The sequence below is a fragment of the Macadamia integrifolia genome, chromosome 6 (assembly GCF_013358625.1).
Source record: "Macadamia integrifolia cultivar HAES 741 chromosome 6, SCU_Mint_v3, whole genome shotgun sequence".
In the NCBI taxonomy this organism is placed as follows: domain Eukaryota; kingdom Viridiplantae; phylum Streptophyta; class Magnoliopsida; order Proteales; family Proteaceae; genus Macadamia; species Macadamia integrifolia.
In genome coordinates this window covers 8,009,382-8,036,964 of record NC_056562.1, presented here as the reverse complement: position 1 = coordinate 8,036,964, position 27,583 = coordinate 8,009,382, and the positions used below count along the sequence as shown (strand labels likewise).

Genomic DNA, 27,583 nt, shown 5'->3' with positions numbered 1-27,583 from the left:
CAAAAAAAACCCAGATGCCCAAAAGAACTAACGATATCTTCGAATATGACTTCTTTTTCTTCTCATTGTGAACTTAAAGAACCTAATATTCTTATTTTATCCAATCACATCTAGAGTTTTGGAGCCAATGTAGCTCCCCACTCTTTATCATGTTACCCATAGATTGCATAAATGAGAAGCACTTCAAATCTAGGTTAAGAGTAATGAATCATAATATGTGTGATGGATTTTTTCCCCCAAAAAACATCTTTGCCAAAATGATAATTCCCTATAAAAGTGGACTGCGATTTTGCTGAAACAGACAAGTCGGAGTCTGATGCAATTTACTTATTCTATTTCCTTTCAAGATAATAAATTAAACCAGTCTATCATGGAAAAAACTTCCAAGGCCCCCCATCTTCTCATGAAAAGATTTAACTTCCAATGACATATACAACTAATCATCTTAAAATTACATGTGTAATCTTAATGTATGCAATAGTATCAATTGACACTTGAAGTGAGTGCCATCAGCTTCCAGTGGTCTCTCAGCAGCAAATGAGATTTTCCTTCGTGGGTTGCACTTAAGGCTAAACAAACCAATGTGATCTTTTGCTTTAACAAAAAGTCCTAAGCAGGAACAGTGCCTGTGATACCTGCACGTACTCTTAACATTTCTGTTCTCTTACTTCTCTCCATAACCTCCACTAGCCATTCTATACCATCTTTGATCCCTGTTCTGCAATTGAAATCCCAGAAACTTTAAATGTTAAGCCAACAAATTTCAAGTTGCAAGGGTAAGAACACTTTGGGCGCGGAGCAGGGGGGAAGGAAAGGGGTGAGGATAATCTTTAAATAACTGATTTTCAAATGATTTTCCCATTCTTTGTCAGGCAAATGAATTTTCTTTAGGCTAATTTACCCATCATATGCTGAAACAGCTTCAAACATGTACAGCATTTTGTCCAATTCCTTGAGGTCCAAATACCTCCCCAATTCTTCTGCTGACACAGCTCCAGCAAGATCCTGCAATCAAATTACAACATACCAAGGTGGTAGTTTCATAAGAGAGAGAGAGAGAGAGAGAGAGAGAGAGAGAGAGAGCAATTGAAGGAGAAGAAAAAAAAATCAGCACTTCACAGTTTAGAGCTTGCTCTAGTAACAAAATAAAGCATAGAAACATTTATGTTACTTCCACATAGTAGTATTAGCAATGGGTGTTGAGGAAAATATTACTTCTACTAGGCGTAAAAGGGATAAAAAGGAGAAGCAATAATAGCATCACCTGCTTGTTTGCTAGTATCAACAGAGGGGCTCCTTGTAAATCTGGGTGGCGTAGTACCTTTTCTGATGAGTAAATTCAAGTTATCACAGCAACCAAATAATATCAATTTGAATTTCTTATACCAACAGCATTAAGTCATCATTAAAGGAATGGACCTCTGTTAGGTAATTGAACATTACTAACCGAGGGCTGATTTCGAATCCTCAAAGCGTGAGGGGCAAGCAGCATCAATTACATATATTACAGCATGTGCCTCTTCATAGTACTTCTCCCAAATTGTTCGAAGACCAATCTGCCAACACAATTCACAATTCACAATGCACAGGATCAGACCTTCAGAAAGAAAATGAGAATCAACTGCTGAGCCAATTTACAATGTATTGAGGTGCTTCTGGGTGCCAGAAACCTAAAGATAACGGCTTAAATATTGCCAAGAAAAAAAAAAAAAAAGATCCAAAGCATTTGCACCAATGGCTAAGATCACTTTCTTCTGTTCATTTATTTGTTTGTCTTTTCTGAGACCATAACTTCAAAATTTTAGTACTGTTGTTGTTTCCAAATTCAACAACTCAGCCTTGTCCCAACTAAATGGGGTTGGATACATGGATCTGTGAAAAGACAAAAGAATAGTAAGAGGAAAGAAACACAAACAAATACTCAGAAAAAATTCACATAAATGGCATTGGCTACATGGATCCTTGCCCTCCAATCAGCTCTATTTGAGGTCATACCTAGAACAAAACCTAAACTATGCATGTCTTTCCTCACTACTCATATGAACTTTATTAATATACCATGCCGACTTTTGGTTAATTGCACATTACTCTCTGAGGCCCATAAATCACTTCCAAAAAAACCCCTTTTGCCACATGGCTCAACCTAAGCAACTTATCGGGCACCACCATACTTCATGTAATTATAGACAGCCCCTACATCTGAATAACTTTTACAGACAACCCCTACATCTGAAAAACTTACTCAAACTCCCCTAAGCCACTTGGTTCAATCATAACTTCTTCGTTTTAGCTCCGATTTGAGTGTCGTTTGCAGCCACATGTTCGTGAAGATGTATACTATCAATATAAATTGTCCACATAAGCAAAATCCCCATTGTTTTTCTCAGGGAAGCAAAAAATAATTCGGATTGTCTAAAATGCCCTTCATTTTCAGATGAACAAACAGGAATTACTACAACTTTGTCGTCTGAACTCAGAATTGTACGATTCCAATTGTGTTTCGAAGAAGACTTGACAAACTACAATACTCCTCCAGACCCAATCCCATCTCAGCCGATAAAGCCTATGAAAATTCCGATGAAACCTATGAAATCAATGCTTCCACTGCACTACCCATATCTGATACACTTGATGCACAAGAACACTTACAAACACCATAAAACAATATTAACATACTGTTTCATACACCCAAAAGTTTCACCACAATGTTGGGGGATGGGTAAAATGACCAAAATGCCCCTAAACCTCGCACTGGTCATAACTTCATCCGAGATAGAAATGAGGCAAATCCGGGTGCGTTGGAAAGAGTACAACTTACTCAGCAACCTTCCTGAAGACGACACCCATAACGTTCATCTTCAATGATCAAATTGCCCCCGAATATGAATGGGGCAAAATTATCAATACCGAGCCTAGAAATGTGCAACACACACCATGGCCATACCCATAGCACCCAAACAACTTCATACACTCCATACATCATGGCCATGCCATCAAAGTGATAATACACTACCATGTCATCACATCTGGCCATCTTTGATACTCTGATACTCTGTCATTTCCACTAGATCACTACCATGTCACCCTGCCAGTTGCACTCCTCTGATGACTCAGACTGTACTGTGTTGACAATAATGACAACACTACGTACATTGTGTGTACAACAAGCACGCCCTCATACATATCTTTAACTACGTAAGGTTGCCTCTTCTCCCCCTTTCTCTTCTCCTTGGCTATTGAAATTCTTTCTAAATCCATTCAATCTAATACTAATGATCTCATTTCCTCCTTCCCTAAATGCAAATCCCTCAAGCTCACCCACCTTGCCTCATTGATGATCTCATGATCTTCTCCAAAGCTGACCCCCTCTCCATTGAAACCATTATTTCTTCCCTCCACTCTTTCGAATCCCTTTCTGGCCTCCATATCAATCTTCTCAAGTCCAATACCTTCTCTTTGGAGTCCCTAATGAAAAAAAAGCTCGCCTCCTTGAGCTTACTAGCTTCTCTATTGGAACCCCTTCCTGTCAAATATTTGGGCCTTCCTCTTATCTCCTCCAGGCTTACAACTCACCATTGTACTCCCATGTTGGACATCATCTGCAAAAATCTCCAACTTAGGAAACCTTTCCTATGCCAGTCGGTTGGAGTTAATCAAGTTTGTCCTCCAATCTTCTTACATTTATTGGTCTAGCATATTTGCCCTCCCCAAAGCCACCATTAAGGCTATTGAGTCCCTCTTCCGCTCCTTCCTTAGGAAATGTGTGGATGTGACCAGATTCCTCCATCCCATCCGCTAGTTTTCTGTTTGCCCCCAACCCAAAAGCCAAGGGAAGTCTTGGTTTTAGAAGGATTAAGGATGTCAATTTTGCTAGCATCCTAAAACTTGTCTAGAAGCTTGCCTCCAAGCAGATCGGTATTTAGGTCTCTTGGGTTTACTCCTCCCTTCTCCACAGAGATTCCTTGTGGACTGCCGCTCTCTCTCCCGATGCCTCTTGGTCTGGCATAAAATCCTTCAGGCTAGACCTCTCACCATGGAGAACATCCACTATAAAATTGGTAATAGTCTCTCCACCTCCCTTTGTCATGACAAATGGCATCCCAGTGTTCTTCTCTTAAAAGTGCAACATAGATCTATCTACTCCACTGGCCTTGCCAAAGACACATCCATCTCCTCCATTGTCTCCAATGGAGCTTGGTCTCCTCCCACTATCTCCTCCTCCTTGTCTTCTATTTGGTCCTCCCTCTCTCCTTTCCTACCTCTAGTAGAGAGGACAAAGTTATCTGGACCCCCTCCTCTAGGAATTTCTCCTCCTCGGTCTGGCACCTTTTAAGAACCCATGGCACCACATGTCCTTGGCACAAAATTATATGGTTCAGATTCCACATCCCTCGCCACAGTTTCACTGTTTGAAAAGCCCTCTCCAATTGTCTGCCCACTCAATCCTTCCTTATTCATCGTCACATCCTTGTTTCCCCTGCTTCTTGTCTCTGCTGAAATGGCTCTGAAGATATTAATCATCTCCTTTTTTTATTGCCCCTTTTCCTACTCCATCTAGAGAAGAGTCCTAGCCTGTTGCTGGCTATCCAAGAGATCTCCCCTCCCCCTCTCTAGAAAATGGATTTGGATTGATAAAACATTCGCTGGGAAGTCTATCTATGATACTATTGGGAAACTCGCTTTTGGAGCGGCTATTAACCAATATATGGATGGAGCGCAACCTCTGTAGATGGACCCAACTCTAGGTCTTTTGACAAGATTTGGAATGCCATCTACTTTGAGGTCTATTCCAAGCTCTCCTTCATCCCCCTCCCTGTTGTTAGCTCCCTGAGGAACAATCTCATTGTTTCTTCCTGGGGTTTACCCTCTTCTATTTTGATTCCTCCCTCCCCCAACCCTTCTGGGTTGTAGCATCTTCTGATGGTTTTATTTTTCTTTCCCCTCAAGGCTGTATATCCCCCCCCCCCCAAACATTCTTTCTCCTCCTTGGTAATAAATTTCCTATTCACCCCAAAAAAAAAACCTTCTAAAAATAGCACTCATCCCTTTTAATGTACTCTTCATGTTTTTAGATCTCACTAAGGCAACAAGCAACAAATCATGGATTTGTTGAAACTCCATGATGAATATATGTTTGTCTCTAATACCAATTAATGCAGTTCAAGGTCCCACAGAGAAACTAGAGCCAAAGAAACTGCCAACAGTCCAAGATCAATGTAGGATCAATAGATAAAATATTTGGACAGAACAGATGTATGATAAGAGAAATTAGACCAGTAAGAATTTAACAATTAGTCTTCAGAAATTGAAGAAATAAGTTTAAACAGAATTTAGAATGATAGATTTGAATTTCAGAAGCTTAGAATCAACCAGCAATATGAGATCAATGTTAAAGAAAAAAAGGAAGAGAGAGTATAAGAAAGCAGGGAAAGAAGAAAAGGAAGAGCAGATAGGAGAGAGAGCACCTGATTTGCAGTAGAATACAGAAATAAAAGGAGAAGCAGAGAAGAAAAGTAACTGAACAGATCTGGAACACCAGTCCCATGCATAGTTGTTTAATTCGATGCTGAATAATTCGAATTTTTCCAAAGTCGCGACTTATAAAGTCAGCCAAATTATTTAGATGAATCCAAATTATACCAATAATTCGGCTTTATTTGAAGGGGGGAAAAAAGAGTTAAAAATAATAAACTGATATAAAAAAATAATAATAATAATAAAATAAATAAATTGAGGGAAATTATAAATTTAAAAATAATAATAATAATAATAATAATTAACTACTTGGAGATGGCAACCCTGTGGCGCAACGGCTAAGTTGCACTATTGCAACATGTTAGGTCACAGGTTCAAAACTTGGAAACAGCCTCTCCTTTGAAGCAGGGGGTGAGGCTGCGTATATTTGCCCCTCCCAGACCCTGAAGTAGTGGGAGCCTCATGCACTGGATTGCTGAATCTCCCACTTGGGAAAAATAAGAATAAATAAGGAGAAATGAACCCCGTCCGCTTGCGTGGCTCTACGCCTTAAGTAATTGGAAATAACCAATTAGGTTTACGACGAAACCTAAACATTTACCACTGATCCAATTTGAGTACCTCTACAGGATAGACCCCAACAAAAAAATGAAGAGTAATGGCAGCAAGTAATAAAGTTCAATAGTTCCTCATATCGATGGGCGCAAAAAGACCTTGGTGCCCCCTGGAAAGAGGCCTCTGTGCGGCCTCCCATTGGCCTGCACGTTGGCACAGTGGCCATGCCAATGGAAAGGGTTCTCTTACCCAATAAATAAATAACTTAAGGGGAATCTCCACTTTGAGAGGTGTTACCTACCCCACCCAAGACCCAAGTTCACTTGCAAGTCGGTGACCACTCCTATTTATAAATGTTGCCTCCCTTCTATTATTTCATGTCTATCCAATGTAGGACTAAACAACCATGACCACTCTTATTTATAATGGTTGCCCCCTTCATCTATTGTTTCATCTCTATCCGATGTGGGACTAAACTACTATGTTGTCAAATTATTTATCCTCCCCGCTAATGATGATTTCCCACGAAAGACTAGTTAAATAGCATTGTTTTGGTCATCCTATCATGACACCAATATTTTTTATTTTTTTTTTTTGGGTGTGGGGGGGACCTTTCAGCAAAGTCCATGGAACAACCCTTTGCTAACAATTCAAAACGAGCTTTTTATGAAACTACTTAGGCTATAAGATCATCTAGCTCTCTTTGACTAAGCAAAGTGGCAGAGGGCCAGTAAGGGAAGGGAAAGAATCCCTGAGAGAACTCACAGCACAACAAACCGCTAAACCATGTGCGTGATTTGTCACCTATCATGAGCTTGACTTGTGCTCTAAGACATTTAGGCTGCTCCCATTCGCTCGCCGCTACTACAGAAATCGCTTTTGCTTTCTTTTCCTCTGACTCAAAGGAATTGACGAGGGCCTGCACAAGCGATGGAGCAAAAGAGTACACTTTTGATAGTTTCCAGACCTCAATCATTCCATCTTGAGTTCTTTCCACAACGATCAACAAAGTGGTAGAGTTGCAATGATGCGGATCCAGATTCCAAAGACTGAAATTGGATCGCTTAAGGCCCACAAAAATGACTAAAAATCTCAAATTTAACGGTTGAAGGGTATTCTTGTAATTTCAGGCACAACTCTAGCACTTAAAAGAGATGAAAATAGATAATAGGGTCAAACTAAGATAGAAATTAAAAGAGGAGGGGTATTCTGGAATTAGTAAAGGAATGAGGAAATATTAAAACAAAAGTTTAAGAAGAGAGGGGGTTAATTGTAAATAGAACAAACTAGGTTACTTAAGAATAAAAGAAAAGTCATCTTCTACCTTAGGTCACGTTAGGGAGCAAAAAAAACCAGCGGCAAGGAGAGGTTTCAGATCGATGGAGCTCCTTCAACAAGTCTCGGTTTGGGCTGATCTTCCAAACGAAGGCTACCAACGCTATGGCCTCTTGATTCCGGCAGACAGGTATCTCAAACCAGCAATCGACGAGGAGCAACTGTACCTGCAAGTTAGATCTGGCGGCGCCTATTGTTCCAGATCTGGTTGAGGAGTAATGGTTCCCAAATCAGCAGGACTCTCTACCTCAGATTCAGATGTCTGAATCGCTTTATGGCTTCCTACTACTACTCCCAAGTTTCAAGCCAACAGCCTTGGGTATGAAGGAGATCGACTCACTTTCTGTGGGCTGCAACTACCGCCCAAAACAGGGGAAGGGAAACCAGAAAATAGAGAGGAAGAAAAGAAGAATATCAGGTAAGAAAACCACCCATGGCAGTCATCGATTCAAACCAAAACATGTTCTTCAAGTTCATTCAATTCTAAAAAAAACTGAGTTCCTCCATCCATTACATGTCTAATATAAAGAAAAAAATCAAATAATTAATGGAAACTACTTGAAAAATGGAAACTAACCTACATAGCAACTAAAAGAATCCAATCTAAATTAAAATACTATCAAACTAATTCTAGCTCTAAAAAGGAAAGGAATAGGAATCAAATTGAAGAGGATATCTCGAGCCCAACGCCCAAAGCCCAACGCCCAACTGCATCATGTAGGGGAGAGAGAGGAATCGCACAAAGAAGAGGGGGGGGAAGAGAATTGCACACACACTAGCCCGCAAGCTTTCACACAACTCAACTCTATTCCATTCTTATATTCTTTGATTTTTCCATCACTTACAACCACTGTATAGGAAAATAAGGACATAAAAAAGGAAATCAACTGAAATAGAAAACTACCCTAAGCAAGGAAACAATTTGCCAACCAACTACTCCTAACTCCTACATACTCAACTTCCTAAAATAAACAGAATAAAATAAAGTAAAGATATTATTCTCCTAAATAAAATAAATTACTAAAATCTTAATAGACCAAAAACATAAATATGGATCCGGTTCATCTCTATATGGATACCCAAATGGATTTGGATGACGTTGAGAAAAACTTGTCCACGAGTGTTGTAAAAGGGTAACAATAAAAATTCACAAGCTTTGAATTGCCAACCGACTCTACACCCAACACCTACATACTCAACTTCCTAAATAAATAGAATAAAAATGAAGTAAAGATACTATTCTCCTAAATGAAATAAACTACTAAAATCCTACTAGACCCAAAACTCATATATGGATCTGGTTCATCTCCATCTAGATACCCAAATGGTTTTGGATCGGTCCAAGGTTGTGTACCTGTATCACAGAGGCTTTGGCGAGAGCATTAAGCTGGCTATTAAGACAGGTACTATAATCATCCAATTGTCTATTGGAACAGACACAACAGCAAACAAACAGGAATGAATGCAACATGGGCTGGATCCACTACACATCATCTACTAAATTGACAATCATAAGAATATAATACATATGAAATAAGTACAATAAAACTTAAAAATGAACATCTGAAATAATTCCCGAATCAATCTGAATCAGGATTTTACATCTAGCCGGCATTTTTTACCGAATTCTTAAATCAACAAAATTAGACTGAATTATTCTTCTTTCAAATAATTCCTGAATCCGAATTTGCTAACTATGGCCCATGCGTAGCTCAAAGCACAAAAGCTCTTGAAAAAAAATCAATTCAACTACTAAAATCATGTGTAATTGATGGGGATATACATACATATATATATATAACCTTTAAAATTTTCTAAACACTCATAAAAGGACTCCTAATCACTCTAACTAATCTAGTTAAGTAGGCGCACAACAGAATTCTGTACTTACTAACAAGCATCCTAATCTAACTCAAAACACTTGTAACTTAAAGTTCAGAACTTTCTACCACAATTTGTCTGTACAGACCTCACCCTCACCTTATGGGCTTATAATTTAGGCCCATTACAAGATGAACCCCATAAAGCCCATAGAACCCATTCATGGTCTTTCTAAGACCAATTGGGAAGCTTTAACTGCATCAGTGGGAAACCAACAAGTTTCCTTCATACAGCTTGACTGGTTTTTGGCAATTTCTGTTATGAGAAGATAAGCTTCATAAAAGACACGCTTGATGCTAATGTGAAAGTATAATCTTTAGCATGAAAAGGACACATTTCTAATTTCACATGATTTTTTTTTTTCAAGTTCCCCTTACTCTTTTTAAGATTTGTATGAAACTACATGAATGACTCTTAATAGAGTTGAGCGGAAAGACAGGATTTGAGAAGCCAACCCTCCCCCACCCCACCCCCCCAAAAAAAAAAAATTTTTTTGATGGGTTAAGGCTTAGATGAGTTGAATACCAAGATATTTAACCATTTAGCTATTATTAATTTAAAAGTGAAGTTATTTTCCTGCTTATTAAAACACCTTTTGAAAGTTAGGGACAAGCACAAATGTCCCTTATGTATTCTTTAACCATTTGACCATTTATGAATCTTTCAGCACCCACCAGAAATCTGTGTCTTCTGATGTAACTTCTTAAGTTCTACTTAAATGTCCCAAAGCACAACCACAATAACAAAAAAAAAAAAAAAAATTCAATTTGTTTTAAATATAGAAACAATTTCTTTAGATGATTCGTGATTGTGGTTCCCAGTTGCAAAAAGATTCACCATATACTTCCATATATTGATATCATTTCCATGTCAGAAAGAGATAATCCCATCTCGCAAATCAAACCATCTAGAACAAGTGTGGAATGCTCAAATACAATGATTCGTTTGGTCAATTTACATACCTGACCTCCCAGGTCCCAGAAGACAAGTTTGGTATTTGATGCTTCAATGCGGCCAATATTAAGCCCAACAGTAGGAACAATTCGATCAGGGGGGAGACCTTCCAAGTTTGAGTACAATGCTTTTAATTTCTCCAGTAGAGTCTACAAATTCATTCACAACCAGATGCATCTTAAGTTTTCAGAAAAAGTTTTCGACATAGTAAAGAATAACCAATGGCATAATACAAAACAAAGTAAATATGATAAAGAAGCGTGCAAGTAAACAATGTAGCAAGACTAAGGGCCCGTTTGATAACGTTACCAGAAACGTGTTTTTGTGTTTTCTTGTTCTCAGAAACAAAGAAACGGCACAAATACCGTTTGGTAAAAGTGTTCTATTTCACTTGTTTCTTGAAACATAAATTGAAATTTATAACAATTTATGCTTCAAGAAACATGAATGACAAAACAAGTTTTACTTGTTTCGCTCGTTTCTCGAAACAAAGTTGGGGCACAAAAAATCGATATTGAAGACAGAGTTTGGCATCACTACCATCACCACCGTCTCCGCCACTGAATATAGGGTTTACGGACCTGATCCTGGTCTTCTTCTTCTTCTTCTTCGTCGTGGTTCCAATCTTCGGCCTCGGCTTTTTCATCCATCCGGAAATGGAAGCTTGCGGTTGCCAGGAGGGAGGTGATCAAGAGACTTGTCGTTTTGGCATCCAAAGAGGCCGCTAGGGCTGAGCTCGAGGCTTCGATTGAGTACGGTACCGCCGTTTCCATTGCTCGGGAGTTTCAGTGTGCGTCTGTTTTTGCCCCACCGCCACACGTTGCTCTCGTTGCTTGCTCGTGAGATACTGGTGTGTTTGATTTCTTTCTACGCCCCATTTGGTGATCGTCTAAAGGTTTTGAATTCGATTTTAATCATTATTGCTGTTGTTGCATTTTTTTTTTTTTTTGTAGAAATTTGATGCTATCGACAATTGAAAAAATGAATCGGATAAAAAAAACCCTTCTCTCCTGCAAAGATCCTGGCTCAAAAAAACCTTGGCTGCGTTTGATCCCTTCTCTCCCTCAACCCTGGTCTACTCGATTTTTGTTTGACATCGCAGTGAAGAAACGGTACTTTCCCCTCATACCCTTTTGGCAAAACCCCCTCAACATCGGAAGAGATCCCTTCAGTTGGAACCTTTTTGTTGAAATCCCTGCTCTCCCATCTCTTTTGTCTCTCAGATCGTCAAGGTACTGAAATCGTCTCTGTTATTTTGGTGAAACTCCTCTCAACAATCAAATCCTTTGGGATATTTCTACCCTTTCTCAACCTCAGAACGTCTGAAATTTCAGTTTTTTGTTCAATCCACTGCAACAGGGACACTAGCACACTCATTATCAAAACTAGATTTTACAAACCAGGGGGTCAATTGGAAATGGAGTCTAGAGGGGTCGGTTTCCTATTTGCAGAAGAAGAGACAGAAACGTTTCAAGAAACAAGGTTTATCAAACACCCAAAATTCTATTTCTGTTCCCAGAAATGGAAATTTCTGTTTCTGTCGTTTCTTGAACGGAAACAGCAGAAACGTTATCAAACGGTGCCTAAAACTGTAAAATCACTATCATTAGCTATTTACATGGGAAGAAAGTGTCTCTCTCTTGGATTATGTAGATTTGTGGAATATGGACTTGTGTCTCAATGAGCACAGTCCTCCTCTATTTATAGTAAAATAAGTAGTCCCTAAGAGCTTAAGGGTCCATTTGGATATAACCCCTAAAACCCATGATTATAATAACACATTATTCAACACTCCCCCTCAAGTTGATGTATGGATATCACACATACCAGACTTGGACAAAATAAAATAAAATGTTTTACTACTAAGTCCCTTTGTGAGAACATCCGCTAACTGATCTTCACTCCACACAAAAGGAATACATATAAGGCCTTGCTCTAACTTTTCCTTGATGAAATGCCTAAGCCCCTTTCTGAGAACATCCACTAACTGATCTTCACTCGACATGCTTAGTACGACCATGCTGAACAGGGTTGTGTACAATGCTAATGGCTGACTTATTATCACAATATAACAACATCGGCATCTGGACAAACACACCCAGGTCATGAAGAAGACTCTGCAACCAAAGTAGCTCACAAATGCTATGCACCATAGTTCGAAACTCTACTTTTGCACTCGACCGAGCCACAACTGACTGTTTTTTACTGCGCCATGTAACCAAGTTACCACCAACAAATGTACAATAGCCAGTAGTAGAGCAACAATCATCTGGGAAACCTGCCCATTCAACATCAGTGTATGCCTCAATCCTCATATGATCTGTAGGAGAGAATAAAATACCGTTTCCTAGGGAAGTCTTCAAGTACCTCAAGGTCCAGTTCACAGAATCCATATGTGAGGAATAGGGATCATGCATTTACTGACTCAACAAACTTACTGCATGAGCTATGTCTAGTCTTGCGTGGGATAGATATATGAGTCTTCCAATCAGCCTTTGATACCGACCTTATCAATCAGTTCACCTTCCTTGCTAATGAGATGAGAGTTAGGCTCAATAGGAATATCCAAGGGTTTACACGACATACCAGTCTCTGTGAGGAGGTCCAAGGTATACTTTCTCTAAGAGAGAACAATACCCTTGGTTGAATATGCCACCTATACCAAGAAAGTATTTCAACCTTCTTGGGTCCCTGATCTCTAACTCTTTACCAAGATAGGCTTTGAGTTTAGAGATTTCCTCTGTATCATTGTCAGTAACAACAATATCATCCACATGTACTATCAGCACAGTGATTTGATCACCCACCCTTTTAATCAATAGAGTATGATTATCATTACTTTGACTAAAGCCAACTGCTATCATGGCCTTGTGAAAGCGACCAAACCACACCTTGGGAGATTGCTTTAATCCATACAGAGCTCTCTTTAGTCTACACACCTTGCCTTGTGTTTCTGGACTAGAGTATCCTGGTGGAATGTCCATATACACTTTTTCAATCAACTCTCCAAGAAGAAAGGCATTTTTGACATCTAGTTGTTGTAACTCCCATCATGGATTCACTATACTGGAGATGATAACTCGAACAGTATTCATTTTTGCCACAAGGCCAAAAGTCTCTTGGAAGTCAATTCCCAAAGTCTGAGTAAAGCCCTTTGCTACCAATCTTACCTTGTATCTATCCACAGTCCTATCAGCATTATGCTTGAACATGAACACCCATTTGCATCCAATTGGTCGCTTTTACAAGGGAAGAACAACCAGATCTCATGTGCTATTCTTGTAAAGAGCTCTCATCTCCTCATTCATTGTCTCCATCCACTTAGGTTCTGCATTTGCCTCCTGCCAAGTTTTATGAATAGAAATAACAAACAAGATACAAATTCACGATATGATGGGGAAAGAGCATTGTATGACACCACGTTGGAAATTGGATATTGGGTGCAAGTCCTATTACCTTTTCTATGAGCAATAGGAACATTAAGAGATTGATCAAAAGTAAGACGAAAGGTTTACCTGGGTGAGAAGACTCAGGCTCAGGAAGCGATGGAGTAGCAGTGGTAGTACAAGTGGTAATGTCATTTCTCCTTTTTTGCGAGAGAATACATGTATCACTGACCATCCTGTGTTTTCTGCTGAATCTGTTGCTCCCTCTAAATGGGAGCCTCCTGCTCCCCCTGAACAGTAACCGCTGGGTCAATGGGAGCCTCTGAATCCGTAGTCTTTTTTTCAGTATTCCTCTGAGTAGCACCATCATCTATGGTAAGGAAAGGACAATCACAAGTAAGAATCTAAATCACCTCTTCACAACCAGATAACTCCTCTGAAGAGGTGGAAAGTACGCCTCAGTCTCACGAAAGATCACATCCATGGACACAGAGCCATCGAGAAGGTGGATGATAGCACTGGTAACCCTTATGAGTGGGAGAATAGCCCATAAAAATACACCAAAATCCATGATGGTCAGAAGGCTTTCCTGGAACCTGATGATTACGAACAAAGTATACACAACCAAACACCTTGGGAAGAACAACAAAAGTACGAGACTCAGATAACAACTCAATGGGGCTCTTAAAACCAAGCACATGTCAAGGCATCCAATTGATGAGGTAAGCAATAGTAAGGACAGTCTCATAGGGAGCAAGGACCTGCATCTCAAACATTACGGAGCGAGCAACTTCAAATAAATGACAATTCTTACGTTCATCCACCTCATTCTGCTCCAGGGTAACCACACAATTGGTCTGATGGATGATCCCATGATCAACTAGGTAGGACTCAGGATCAAGTTTGGTTGTAATTAAGATCTTGTTCTGGGGTTAAGTCACTTGTAACTTGACTCTACATTAATATCAGCTTCAGTTCTGGTGACTGGTGAGTCTACCCATTCACACCTGTTAAGAGAGGTACCGCAAGGGTAATAATGTCCTGCAGTACATTAGTTAGTAAGTGTCACAATAAGGGGGATTGTCCCTTCTTGTAGTGGGTTAGTTTAGTTAGCCTTGTGTTTAGTCTTGGTTAGTAGTTCAGTCTTATGTCTTATCTTATTTCCTATTGTAACTGTACTTTCCTCATAGTAGAATTCCTACTAGGAGCCTCTTGTCTTCAATCCTTCCTACCGACTGGTTATTGACCTATATTCTGTAACAACACCCAAAGAAGCTTGAGTAATAATTTCGCATGATATTAGAAACTTCACACATCAAAAACAAGTGATGGGATTCTTCCTCCTTTTGATATAGGTAACAGTAGCTCTTTCTAAGCTGTCCAAGTGTCAGTAACCTGTCTATGGACAAAACTAAGCAAGGGCTGCTACCCTCAGTGGGGTTGCCAACCCCCCACGATCTGTCCATGTTTTAATTTATCACCTAAAGGACATAATAGCCACAATAAGACTACACAATCAAAACCTTCAGCCCATCTTGCTGCATATTTAAGAACCGTCATTCAGAATAAAATTAATATTTCTAATATCATAGGCCAAAAAGATAATGGTATATGTAATTCTTTTTCTTTTCTTTTTTTTTTTTAATTTTTTTGACAGATTATGTAATAGTTATTTATAAATAGAATAGCATGGATTGAACTGTCGAACTCCATATATAATTAGATGCATAAAAGCAGACGGTGGTAACAAACAAATTAATATCCAAATCTGTAAAGAAAATGAAAAAACTTATTACAGTTTTTCCAGCCTTGTCGATTCCAAGAATAAGGACATGGAACTCCGTCTTACTAAAGAGATACTTCCAAAGTCCATAAAACAATGAGAACATCTTGTTCTGTTTATTTGCGCCTCCTATTCCAGATAAACTTCAATGAAAGAACCTCATAATCACATTGATCAGCTTCTGTTCTCTAAGTAAAATCCTGGACCATAGAAGAAATAGTTAATAGAACAGATCAACAGCCATTAGGAGGGCAAAAAATTAAAGAGGGGGAAGATAGAAGAAATGAAAAGAAAATGGAAAAGTGACCGGTGAAAGCAAGTCCACATGCAAATGGCTCAATACCTACTTCAACTGATGCAGTTAGGCGTTGGGTTTAGGAATATCTTTTGATTTGATTCCTTTCTTTCTTTCCTTTTTAGAGTTGGAATTTAGTTGAAGGTAGGTTTTTTAAGTCTTTATATACGGTTGAGTAGTCCATTGTTGACAGATTTGGAAGGACTGAATTGAAATTGAATTTAGTATCTTTGGTTGAAGCTATGGCCTCTTATTTCCCTGTTCTTCTTTGGGCAGTATTCCTGGTCTGAGGAGAATACTTATGGACTTTCCATACCAGCTCTTCTGGTTCTGAGATTTTGGTAATAGGATCCCTACATGTAGGCGACCTACCCCCAAGGGTTTTGCTGCTTGATAGTTGGTAGTCTCTGAAGATTTGCTGGTTCTGCTTGCTAACAGATCTGAGTTCCAAGGACCACAGTCTCACTTTGAGTGTTGTTTGAAGCGTCGGACCAGCGGGATCCAGACGCCTTCAGGTCTCAAACTCTAGCCTGAAATTTCATGGTAAACCAGGAGGAACTGAGACGGTTTTTCTCTTCTGTGTGGTGCTGCCTACCGCCATGGTTGTATGCACAAGAGGATATGTAGCTGAAAAGCTTTGAGGTTGAAGACAACCTAAAATTAGAATCGTGGGCTTGCTTATTTCAAAGAGGTACTCTTGCTTTTGTCTATTATTCCTGTATGTCCTTTGTGCTTCCAAAATACCCCTACTTTTCTCCCTTTTTGCCCCCAACCTTTGCCTTAACTTTGTTCCTAATTTGTCCCTTCACAATAATTCTCAATTCCCTTCATATCCAATCATTTACTTTAACTTCCACCTACCCTTTTAAGATTCGTTTTACTTACAATCCTGCCACCCTCTTACAAGATTCAAAATATTTACAATTCTGCCATTATATTTTTGGGTCGAGTTATTTGGTGATTAGGTGGGCCCCTAAGCGATTCGATTCTAGTTTCGGAGTCCGGATCCGCATCAATTGGTATCAAAGCGAATTTCCTGCAATTTTCTACCCATGGTAGGTCATGTCACGAATGCTGAGTTACAAAAGTTGTATCATGAGTTAGCTGAGAGTCAACAGGTACTGCGTGAAAATCAACAAAATACTGATACTAAGCTTGAGAGGAATGAAGCCAAGCTTGACAAATTTATGGAAAATATGACCGCTCTTATGAAGATGTCCAACAAGTGAGCGAAAGAAGGATCCTCTAAACCACCTCCCCAGTTCCATGCAACCTAATCCAGTTGTCCCCCAGGATGTTACACGACAATTTTCTGACGGGGATTAGGGATTATGGCATCAAAGTTGAGGTTCCAGAGTTCGATGATGAAAAGGGACCTAAAGAATTCCTTGACTGGCTTACCAAAGTAGAGAGGATTTTTTCTTATAAATCCCTTCCGGACGAGAAGAAGTGTGAACTCATCCTCACCAAGTTTATTAGGTATGCATGTTCATGGTGGAATGATGTATTGTATGCAAGATTCATCAGAAGACTTAAACCCATTACCAATTGGGAGGTCATGAAGCAGATTTTAACTGAGAAATCCGTTCCTCCAAATTATGAGACTAATTATGAGAAGATGATGTTTCATAAATTGCTTAATGTTTAACAAGACAACAAGGATGTGGACACCCTCGAATTCCACAAATTATCTTAAAGATGCCGACTTCAGGAAACAAACCAACAACGGGTGATGCGATATATCAGTGTGCTAAGTACTGAGACCAACTTGAATTGGCTAACACTGATTTCAGGTCCGTTGATGTAGCAGCAGCTCATGCCAAGACAGCTGAAGAGAAGTCCATTTATTGGAAGAAAAGAAGCAACTCAAGACTCCTTAAGTTTATAGACCTCCACCATGTATGGAAGAAAAGAAGTCTGAATCTCGTAGAGTTAAAGAAAAAAGGTCAGAATTCAACAAGGATAGTGGCTAGGTGAAAAACATCAACTACCATAATTGTGGCGAGAAGGATCACTAATCCAACAAGTGCCCCAATAGGACTCATTCTGTGAATGTAGCAAACAAGCAACCAATAGAGAAGAATGATGATGTCGATCCTGATTTACATCCTTATCCCCTCGATGCCGATGATATTGACTATGATGATGATGTTGATGTCGAAATTCTGCTAGTCTTACATCCTTCTTAAACAGACCAGTTGACAAGGCTCCTCTCTTCAGACAAAGGATACTCTCCTGCACGGTTTCGATCCTACTGATATTCATACAGTTGTTGATACCAAGGCAAAAGTAAACTTCAACTTTGCCGAATTTGTTCAAGCACACAACCTTCCACAGAAGCAATTTTTCAAGAAGATTCACATGACAGGTTTTGGACCCACAGCTCAATAAGAGGCCACTGTAGTTGTTCAAGTACATCTACAGTTTGAGCCGTTACAATACAATGCATCTTGCTTAGTCACCCTATTGGCGCACTGCAACATTCTTCTAGGGAGACCCTGGCAATGACATGTTGGTATTCACTACGATGGTGCACGGAACACAGAGGTCGTACGTACTTAATGATACCACATGCATTATCAGACATACTACGTCAACAACTGACTCTTGCTCCAATGACATATCAACCTACCCTCCCTCTTCACGGAGTTACATCCCTGTCATTTGCTTCAAGATACGTGCCATCTCATCGCCGGACAATTTATAAGGGTATCTTGGGAGCACGACCTAACTCGACAAAGTCGGGTTATTTTAAGACCGAGAGAGCTAATACAGTTAGGCGTTGGGTTTAGGAATATCGTTTAATTTGATTCCTTTCTTTCTTTCCTTTTTAGAGTTAGAACTTAGTTTGGTAGTATTGTTATTTGAGTGAGATTTTATTTTATTTTTCGATTTAGATGCAAGTTTAATTCCATTTCAGACTAGGAAAGGTAGGTTTTTGAGTCTTTATATATGGTTGTGTAGTCCATTGTTGACAGATTTTGAAGAACTAGATTGAAATTGAATTGAGTAGTTTCTTTGGTTGAAGCTATGGCCGAAACCCTCTTTCTCCCCCCTCCGAAATTCTTCTTTATTCTTCTTCTTCTCTCTCTCTCTCTCTCTCTCGCTCTCTAATTTCCTGGTTCTTCTTTGGGAGGTATTCCTGGTCTGAGGAGAATACTTATGGACTCTCCGTACCAGCTCCTTTGGTTCTAAGATTTTGGGAATAGAATCCCTACCTGTAAGCGACCTACCCCCAAGGGTTTTGCTGCTTGATAGTTGGTAGTCTCTGACGATTTGCTGGTTCTGCTTGCTAACAGATCTGAGTTCCAAGGACCACAGTCCCACTTTGAGTGTTGTTTGAAGCGTCGGACCAGCGGGATCCAGACACCTTCAGGTCTCGAACTCTAGCCTGGAATTTCATGGTAAACCAGGAAGAACTGAGAGGGTTTTTCTCTTCTGTGTGGTGCTACCACCATGGTTGCATTCACAAGAGGATATGTAACTGAAAAGCTTTGAGCTTGAAGACAACCTAAAATCAGAATAGTGGGCTTGCTTATTTCAAAGAGATACTCTTGCTTTTGTCTATTATTCCTCTTTGCCCTTTGTGTTTCCAAAATACCCCTACTTTTCTCCGTTTTTACCCCCAACATTTTCCTTAACTTTGCGTCCTTATTTGTCCCTTCAGAATAATTCTTAATTCCCTTCATATCCAATCATTTACTTTAACTTCCACCTAATGTAGACTAGGGTAGGTGGACTAACCAAGTCTCAACTGCAGAAACTTTTAATCAAAGAACAACCAACAGTACCCAATATAGGAAGATAATTTCACAGACCAAAAATAAGGAAGAATTAATTCTCAGTAATCGGAATTCAAACCCCAAAGCTGTCCTCTATAAACTCAAATCATAAACCAGTAAATAGGACTAATTCAGGTACAGAAATAGGCTCTGAACAGGGTATAACCAAGAGAGCATTCACAAGAACAGAAGAGGAAAGAATCAGACCTATTGGTTCTGGTCTCTGTTCTGTAAATCACTACAAGTCTAAAAAAATCAGAGATTTAAAATATCTCAAAAATGGCTGATCAGAACAGCCCCAAATCTGGGTCGTGTTTCACCTTAATAGAAGGGGGTCTGACCAGAATTTCATCCAAAACTGATGGTTGGAAGTGCTTCAGGGGAGCAAGGAATCGATTAGGAAACCAAAGGAATTCTGGGCAGAACTGATAAAAAAACTGAATATAAATACCTATAGGAACTTGAGCAGATCAATAACACTTTGTGTAGTTGAGAGAAGAAGAAAATAAGATAAGGAAAAGAACCTCTTGGGTCTCACACCGCAAAGAGTCAATTGGATCAAACATCAATTCCATCAGCCTTGATCAAACACAAGACAACTCTTCATGAACAAGACAATAGCAACAGCCATTTATTTTTTTATAAAAATCATCTCTTTTTTTTAGGAGCCTCTTCCTCTTTATTTATAATGTTGATGGGGGAGGGAATTACAGAATATAAGGTACCTCAAAAAGGAAACCAAATATTCTCCTAATACAATAGTTACTAAAAACTGAAATTAGAAACTAGTTGAAAAAGGAAACTAACTATTAATGACTTGACTCAATTAATAACTTGACTCCTAGAGAAACAAATATAACTCAAATCAAACCCAACTAAAAAGGAAACTAATGAAAATGGAAACTAACTAGTAATCCCGTACTCAATCTTAGAGCCCCTCTTTTAAACCCCTAAAAGTGGCATAATATACTCCAAACAATAGTTGTCATGGCGTCAAGGCAACCAAGGCAGTGGAGGGTTGTCTAAGCGCTTAGGCGAACTAGGCAACCAAGTGTTATTTTTTATTTTTCCTATTTTCTATTATTATTTAGTAAGTTGTATATACCTTGTATCATAAAAAATCAAGATTAAACAACATCAACTCATTAAAAATCAACATTTAGCCATATTAAATCATAAAAAATTAACATTAAGTCATATCAAGTTTAAAAAAAAATCAACATTTAGATAAATGCTCTCGTTCTATAATAAGTTTGACTGGTCAAATGATTTTATTTTTACATGAGACTTTTTGTATTAGTTATAATATAAAACCAGCTTTTAAACAAGTCTAAAATTACTTAAATCTAAGTTGTAATGACAAAGTCATACTCTGGTCAAACTTATTTTTAAGTGCGTGAATGCTTTTAAAATCTGCTGAATGAAAATAATTTTATGAATATCAAAACAAAATATTATTTTACCGAACTTTTGGTTTTTAGCAATGTTTTAACATGATAGAATTTATAAAATTTTCATAATTGAGAAAAACCCCAGCATTTAAAAGTTGAAAATTGCCCCTATAACCAAAATCTAGTTTTTGTTCTTGGACTGGGGGGTTGACTTTTTATCCTTTTAGAATTTGACTTTTAAACTATTTTTATTGGATTCAAATAGAGGGTATCTGCTTATTTATGAATAATATCTTAAGTAATAAATGATATTTGGCATAAATAAGTGTCAAAACACAAGGTGGCATGCAGTGCAACAAGGCGACTGTAGCCTAGGCACTAGGCAAACCGCCTGGACACCTAGTTGTCGCCTAGGCGATGCCTTGACAACTATGGTCCAAACCATATGGACTGAAGGCCCAACACATATACAACCCAACCCTAGGCTTATTCCTACTAAAACAAGCTTAGTTTGGTGAATAATCTGCATCACCACCTACCCTTTTAAGATTCTTTTTATTTACAAGCCTGCCACCCTCTCACAAGATTCAAAATATTTACAATTCTGCCATTCTATTTTTGGGTTGAGTTATTTGGTGATTGGATGGGCCCCTAAGCAATTCGATTTCAGTTTTGAAGTCCGGATCCACATCATCAACACATTTCAGTAACATTGCATGTCACAGTTAAACCAAAGATTCGTGTTTCCAGATCTTGGTTATGTTTCCAAATTGAATAATGGCCTCAACATGCAACGTAACATCAATACTGAATGGGTGCAATTACAGCAGTCTTCCCCAAAAACAAGGGCTTTTTACCGGACAAATATGAAGAATGCATGACATGTTATTAAGAGATGAAGTCTAGGGACATTACAGACTTTGTTCCAACCTCCCCCCCCCCCTTTTTTTTTTTTTGCCACCAATGCCACCAGCTTCCCTTCCTACCTAAAAACATTTCCAACACCCTCTTTGCCACCAATGCTAACAGCTTGCCTCCCTCCATATCTGGAAACATGTACATGGCATCACAGGACTTCAAAATAGCATAGGAAATTATAAACCTCTATGAGGCTTAGATTATCTCCAAATTTACCTCTTAAGGATAGTAGTCAATGGAAACCTAGCAATGTCATTAAATGCACTCTAGTTCAAAGAATATGCTTGAAGAAAACTTCACTTTAGCAACATAGGAGAGAAGCAGCTAACTATTATAAATTCCGAGACCACAGTTTATAAACTTGCATAGAATTAGGGTATCTTAGTGGAAGAAACATCTATAAAGTTGAAGATGAGATGGGCTTTAAGACAAAATGGTTTGCAAACAAAAGTTGGAAATTTGCAGAGACAGAAGGTAACCCTCGTCAACAAAATTGCCAAACAAGATCACCAGAACAAAGAAAATCCCAAATGAGAGAACCTCAGATTATTCACCAAAAGGAAAACCATATAATAAATTAAAATTAGTTAGCATCTCTTTGTTCCATCCTCTACCCTTTTTGCCTCTCAATTTATCCCATAGAGTATTTCCCACTTGTCCTCTAGTAGAACTCATCAATTACTACTCCATTCTTTTAGGAGCTGAAATCAGTGCCTATCCTATACCCATCTATGATCAGCTAGGATAATTTCCATATTTCATGACTTCCAATGCTCCTCAAAGTTCCATAAAAAATCTTAAGCTTCTGCTAGATGTGATTCCCTTTCTTCGTCATACAGAACTTATCACTTAACACCTACAAGATCTTAGATGTCTTGTTGCATAGATATCTCACTTAATGGCTCTTTTTCAATGTGCATAGAGTGACTGCTCTTCATTTTCTAGAAAAGCTTCAACCGAAAATGATTTGAACATATCACATCAAATTTCACCTTTTCCATTCTAGAATAAGCGAGTCTCTTGCAGGATTATTAGGAGTGCTGCAACCAATATGATCACAATGAGAAATTTATTAAGAACATAATCTTGTTATATTCAACTATAAACATAGCACTGTCAACTCCAGATATTGGTATGCTTTCCATGGATCTATAATCTATAATTAGCTAATTTCTAGACTAGTGACCGCTATTCAACTTCCAAATAACAAGAATCAAAGAACAACAACATTGATGAACATTCTGCAGCTGTTATTGTTTTACCAACATACTGAAGAGGGGCAGCCCAAAAGAAACAAAACATGAAATAGCACATAAATCCATAATAGATTTCTCAAATCCTAACCACATACATGCAAAGAAAATAACGATTCGAAGAGTAAGAATAGATCCAGAAAATTAATGTTAAGACTACGCAATCAGCACAAGAGAGAAGAGGAGATCAACTAACGTACCTGAGAAGGAACGGTGATGGGCGCTTGCCAGTCATGAGGAAGAGAGTTCTGCAGAGAAGGTGGATGATGCCCCAGCAGAGGGAGACCATAGACCTTTCTTTTTGCGCAGATGGCCTTCTGGGATAGCACCTGTATCTATAGTATTGTTCAAGTTGAACCTACACGTCCCCGAGTCTCCTTCAAATTAGCTTCGTGGAACTGGCCATGTTTGGATACAATTATAAGTCCTGGGCCAAAATTGGAATTGGGGCTGCCTAACGTGCATTTAAATCCTCATCTTTTTTTTTTTCTTCTGGGATAGCACCTGTATCTATTCGAATCCATTTATTTATCCACTATTCAAATTCGATCCTTTTATCCGACCAGATACATAGAATGGTATGGAATTTGAATTCGTATTTCTAAACGGTTATCGGATATTATCTGGTTCGATTTGTTAAACAAACGGATACTGACTCGAACAATACTATAGATACAAATGCCCATCTTCCTCACGACCGACAAGTGCCCACCTTCCTCATGCCTGAAAAACTGTTTGGTTACCATGAGGCTGCCAGTTGGATTCATCTCTCTCCTCAAATTCTTTTTTTTTTTTTTTTTTAATTTAACTAATTGATGATCAAACTAAAAGCCCAAGTATAAAACGAAATCAATCCATTTACTTGTAGTCTAGAACCATATAAACTGGGAATAGAAAAAAGTTTATCTACTGATAAATTAAGACTTCAGATTTTATGAATATCACATCAAGGAAATCAAACTATTGTGAACCGAATATATTCAAATATATAGTCTTTCTTCAAAATCCAAGATGAATGTTTGTCTTCTATATTTTTTTGTTCAAACATACCCAAGTGAAACTCTGTATTTTCATTATATAAAGAAAAGCATGCTAAAGCCTTAGAGGAGATAAAATCCATTGAAAATTTTTACAGCCACATAATGCAATCTATGTGGCTCCAACTGAGACAGGATCATCAAGAATGTTGCTTGCCATACTCACTATCCAAATAAATGAAAAATAAACAAACTTCACCAGCCATGCACTTTAACAAACTAGCAGAAAGAAGCAAAACCCTTTTAGTGTCACGAACTAAAAAAAGTTCCTCATCTGATTATTAAACCCACACATGTCACTCCCTCATCACAGAGACATATCATCAAGAAATTAGGTTTGCAATTAGATATAGAAAATAGTCCACTACCAACATGCAAGACCTGAACAACATTACACTTCTCTATTTCTATGAAAAGTCTCGATGGATTCAAACCACCATCTCATGGGAATTACCCCATGTGCTCTTCCATTTAAGCAACCAAGGAACTGATTTGGAACCCAAACTACTACTTGGAATAGAAAATCAGACGTGTATTTAACACTACTACTCAAATTAAGACTCTAAAAACAGAGCATAGATTTTGAATGAAATCTGAACTAAAATTTTTAATAACATCAAAAAAAAATAATGTCAAAGCATATGGCCTGTTATCAGCTAATTTCAGAAGTAAAATGGAATGCAAAGACAAAAATTAACGACCACAACTTTCTACCAAATATTCTAAAAGGTACAATCAAACCAAAAAAACAAAAGAAGTCCAGTACAAATTTGAACAGAAAAAGTGGGGAAACCCATGTTAGGAAATGTAGTAAAGGGAGCGCAAAGTTTTCAACACCTTGAAAACACAAACAAATTCATCTTTTTTTTTTCCCCTTTTTTTGGGGGGTGTGGGGGGATGAGCTTACAAGGAGTACGTCTTTAGGCTGCGGTTATTAACCTGAGCTTGAGCTTAAGCACCCCACCAATTCCACATATCGACATTCTTTTCCCCTTCTGAAAAAAGAGGGGGGGAGAGGGAGAGAGCCACAAAGGATAGAAAGGGAGAGATAATGGAAAGAGTGGGAGATGGGGAAGAACTGAAGAAGGTGATAGACATGTTAGCACTATAGATATTTTCCTAAGCATCTCATTTAAGGGGAAACTTAGATCTACAAATTCAAGCAATGAGCATACATTCCTTTGTCTGTGGTTACATATCTCTTCAGGACGTGGGCAGTTCTAACTTGAACTTCAGATTGTGTAGTGATCCACCTTATGACAGTAGTTATAGTTTTCTCTCAGTTTTGTTTTTTAAAATAATAAAAGGAAAGACGTTGTAGGAACTCAAGAAATTTGGGTAGGGGATACTAACACACCCATTAAAGTATCCGCTAAGCTACATTATCTTACAATAACTGCCTAAATAAGAGGGGGAAAAGGAAACATTAGGAAGAAGAGTCAGAGAAAATAGCATCAGAATTGACAAGACAAGCACAGTTCTAATATCCAAATCTGGTGCACAACAAGAACACCTGCCTGATAATGACAAAGCAATCAATATATAATCACTTGGACAGAATCAGATGAACTGAGAAACTCTCCCCTTCCCCCTCACTAGGAAAATATAACAATAATAGGTGAAAGGAACGATGGGAAGAAAACGCCGGCGAATAACACTGAACAGGCGGAAATCATAATCACAGATGCAAAGCTAAACTAATTGAATCCAGACCAGATGTGAAGAAATTCTAATAAAGGTAACAGTTTCAACCTTTAACTGCCTCCAAGTTACGGAACCGCAACAGAATCCTCCTCCACCTCCACGTCCGTCGACGATAGATCTGCGGCGCACGAAATTAGGGCTAGACAGAAAAATTGGGTTCGAGCCAGAGAGAGCAGAGAGGGACAGGGCAAGCGAGAGAGAGAGATCATACCTGCAGGTTCGAGCAGCAACAGGACGATGGTTTTCTGCTTCGTGCAGCTTGAGACGATGTTGTCGCTGGCAGGTTTCGTGACAACTTAAGCCCGATAATTTGGATTATGGATGGAATCAGGTTATTTACATGGGGGGTAAAATCGCTTGGTTCAATCTTGAATTAAACTATTTTACCCAAAAAAAAAAAATCTTGAATTAAGCTATCTTGCTTAACTCATGAATGACTCATCCTTCAGTACAAATTGTGGAATCGTCTCTTTACAGAATCATCACTAATTGCAGCCAAACACCGAAATAGATGGCAGATCATGGTTCCACAGAGATACATTTTGCGGAATCACGCAACCAAACACCATTTAATCGAATCAGATAATCATCGGTTGGAAATTATACATATCATATTTATATCCGTTTAGTTTTCAAACAGATTTGGATAGTTTTCGGGTAGGGATTTTTTGAATTCGGATACTCCTAAATGAATACGAATACGGATCAGATATGGATTTTCGACTATCCGTTTATGCCCTTACATGTCCCCAAGTCTCCTTCAAATTAGCTGAGAATCGTGGAACTTACCATGTTTTGATACGATTATAAGTCCCTGATCAAAACTGGAATTGGGGCTGCCTAATGCACGTTTGGATCCTCTTGCCTTTTTTTTTGTCTGTAGACACTGAATTCTTTATTCAAAATTAATGTGAAACAATTTCACTAAAAAAAAACATAAAACACTCATGGAAGGAGAAACACATCTCTTGTAATCATAAATCACAATTAGGCCAAACAATCGCACATGTCACCAACTATGACCTCCTAACGAGGGAGTAAGCCAAATTGTTGAACTCCCTTGGAATGAAACTAAAAATACATGAGTCAAAATAAGAAGATAAAACTTGAACGTCTTCCAAGGGAATGAAGCAATTTTTTTCTTTATATACAAAATCACTCATTTATTATTTAATTTAATAATATTCTCTCTTTCAAATCCTTCTAAGATAGATTTAAGAAGTGCTGCTCGAATAGCCAAGGTCTCACCTGCCGTTGCTTCATCAAAGGTCGCCGGAAATGAGAATGCAAGGAGAGGAAGATCATTAGAATCATGACCAATAGCACCCAAGCCACCAATGGATGTATTTGGTTGTGAGCTTACATTGCAATTCAATTTGACCTAACCTGCATGTAGTGTTGTCCAACAACCTACTATGAATGATTCTAATATAATGGTAATCTCACTTGCAACATACTGTCCGATATGTGGAATTGATTGAGCCACATCTTGAGAAGCATGCTACAACTTGAGATGAAAGATATATATCCTTGAAAGGCTTTATAAGACATATGTATTACTCCTATGGACTCCGATGGTGTCTTCCAAAGTAGAAGTTGTTCCTTGCCAACCAGATACACCAACAAATAAAAGTACATTGGCTGATGAGACGCCTGCTTATGATCTTCCCATGATGTGAAAAAGATTTCCAACTAAGGATCAATGAAGATATTGAAAGACAATCTCTAGTAGGGGTTGAAAAACCCAAGTCACACCCAAACAAAACCACCCTTGCAAAGGGGCAATCCAATGCAATGTGTGAAATCATCTCTTGAACGCCACTAAGATCACATA

The 27,583-nt window shown here is 38.6% G+C and overlaps 1 protein-coding gene across 3 annotated transcripts; it reads right to left on the bottom strand.

Annotated features, from left to right (window-relative positions):
* Positions 1 to 314: 314 nt before the first annotated feature.
* LOC122082318 (ADP-ribosylation factor-related protein 1) lies at positions 315 to 26,244 on the bottom strand. 3 transcript variants are annotated; one of them, XM_042649804.1, is made up of 8 exons: positions 25,961 to 26,244; positions 25,798 to 25,867; positions 15,383 to 15,569; positions 10,209 to 10,349; positions 1,448 to 1,556; positions 1,265 to 1,326; positions 902 to 1,005; positions 315 to 713 (listed from the first exon to the last, which is right to left on the bottom strand). In XM_042649804.1, the coding sequence occupies exons 3-8, from the start codon at positions 15,473 to 15,475 to the stop codon at positions 665 to 667; spliced, it is 558 nt and encodes a 185-aa protein (XP_042505738.1). In that variant the 5' UTR covers positions 15,476 to 15,569; positions 25,798 to 25,867; positions 25,961 to 26,244; the 3' UTR covers positions 315 to 664. The 3 variants fall into 3 exon arrangements, with proteins under 3 accessions (XP_042505738.1, XP_042505736.1, XP_042505737.1); XM_042649802.1 differs by having other exon boundaries at positions 315 to 718; positions 25,961 to 26,219; XM_042649803.1 differs by lacking the exons at positions 25,798 to 25,867; positions 25,961 to 26,244 and adding an exon at positions 22,748 to 22,769 and having other exon boundaries at positions 315 to 718.
* Positions 26,245 to 27,583: the final 1,339 nt, after the last annotated feature.

Coding starts and splice junctions, on each gene's coding strand:
- LOC122082318 (XM_042649802.1), bottom strand. CDS start 15,475: ATGTTCTCATTGTTTTATGGACTTTGGAAGTATCTCTTTAGTAAGACG. Junction 1,557..10,208: donor TCTGGGACCTGGGAGGTCAG/GTATGTAAATTG, acceptor TTGTGTTGGCAG/ATTGGTCTTCGAACAATTTG. Junction 719..901: donor GCTGTTTCAGCATATGATGG/GTAAATTAGCCT, acceptor TTTCAATTGCAG/AACAGGGATCAAAGATGGTA.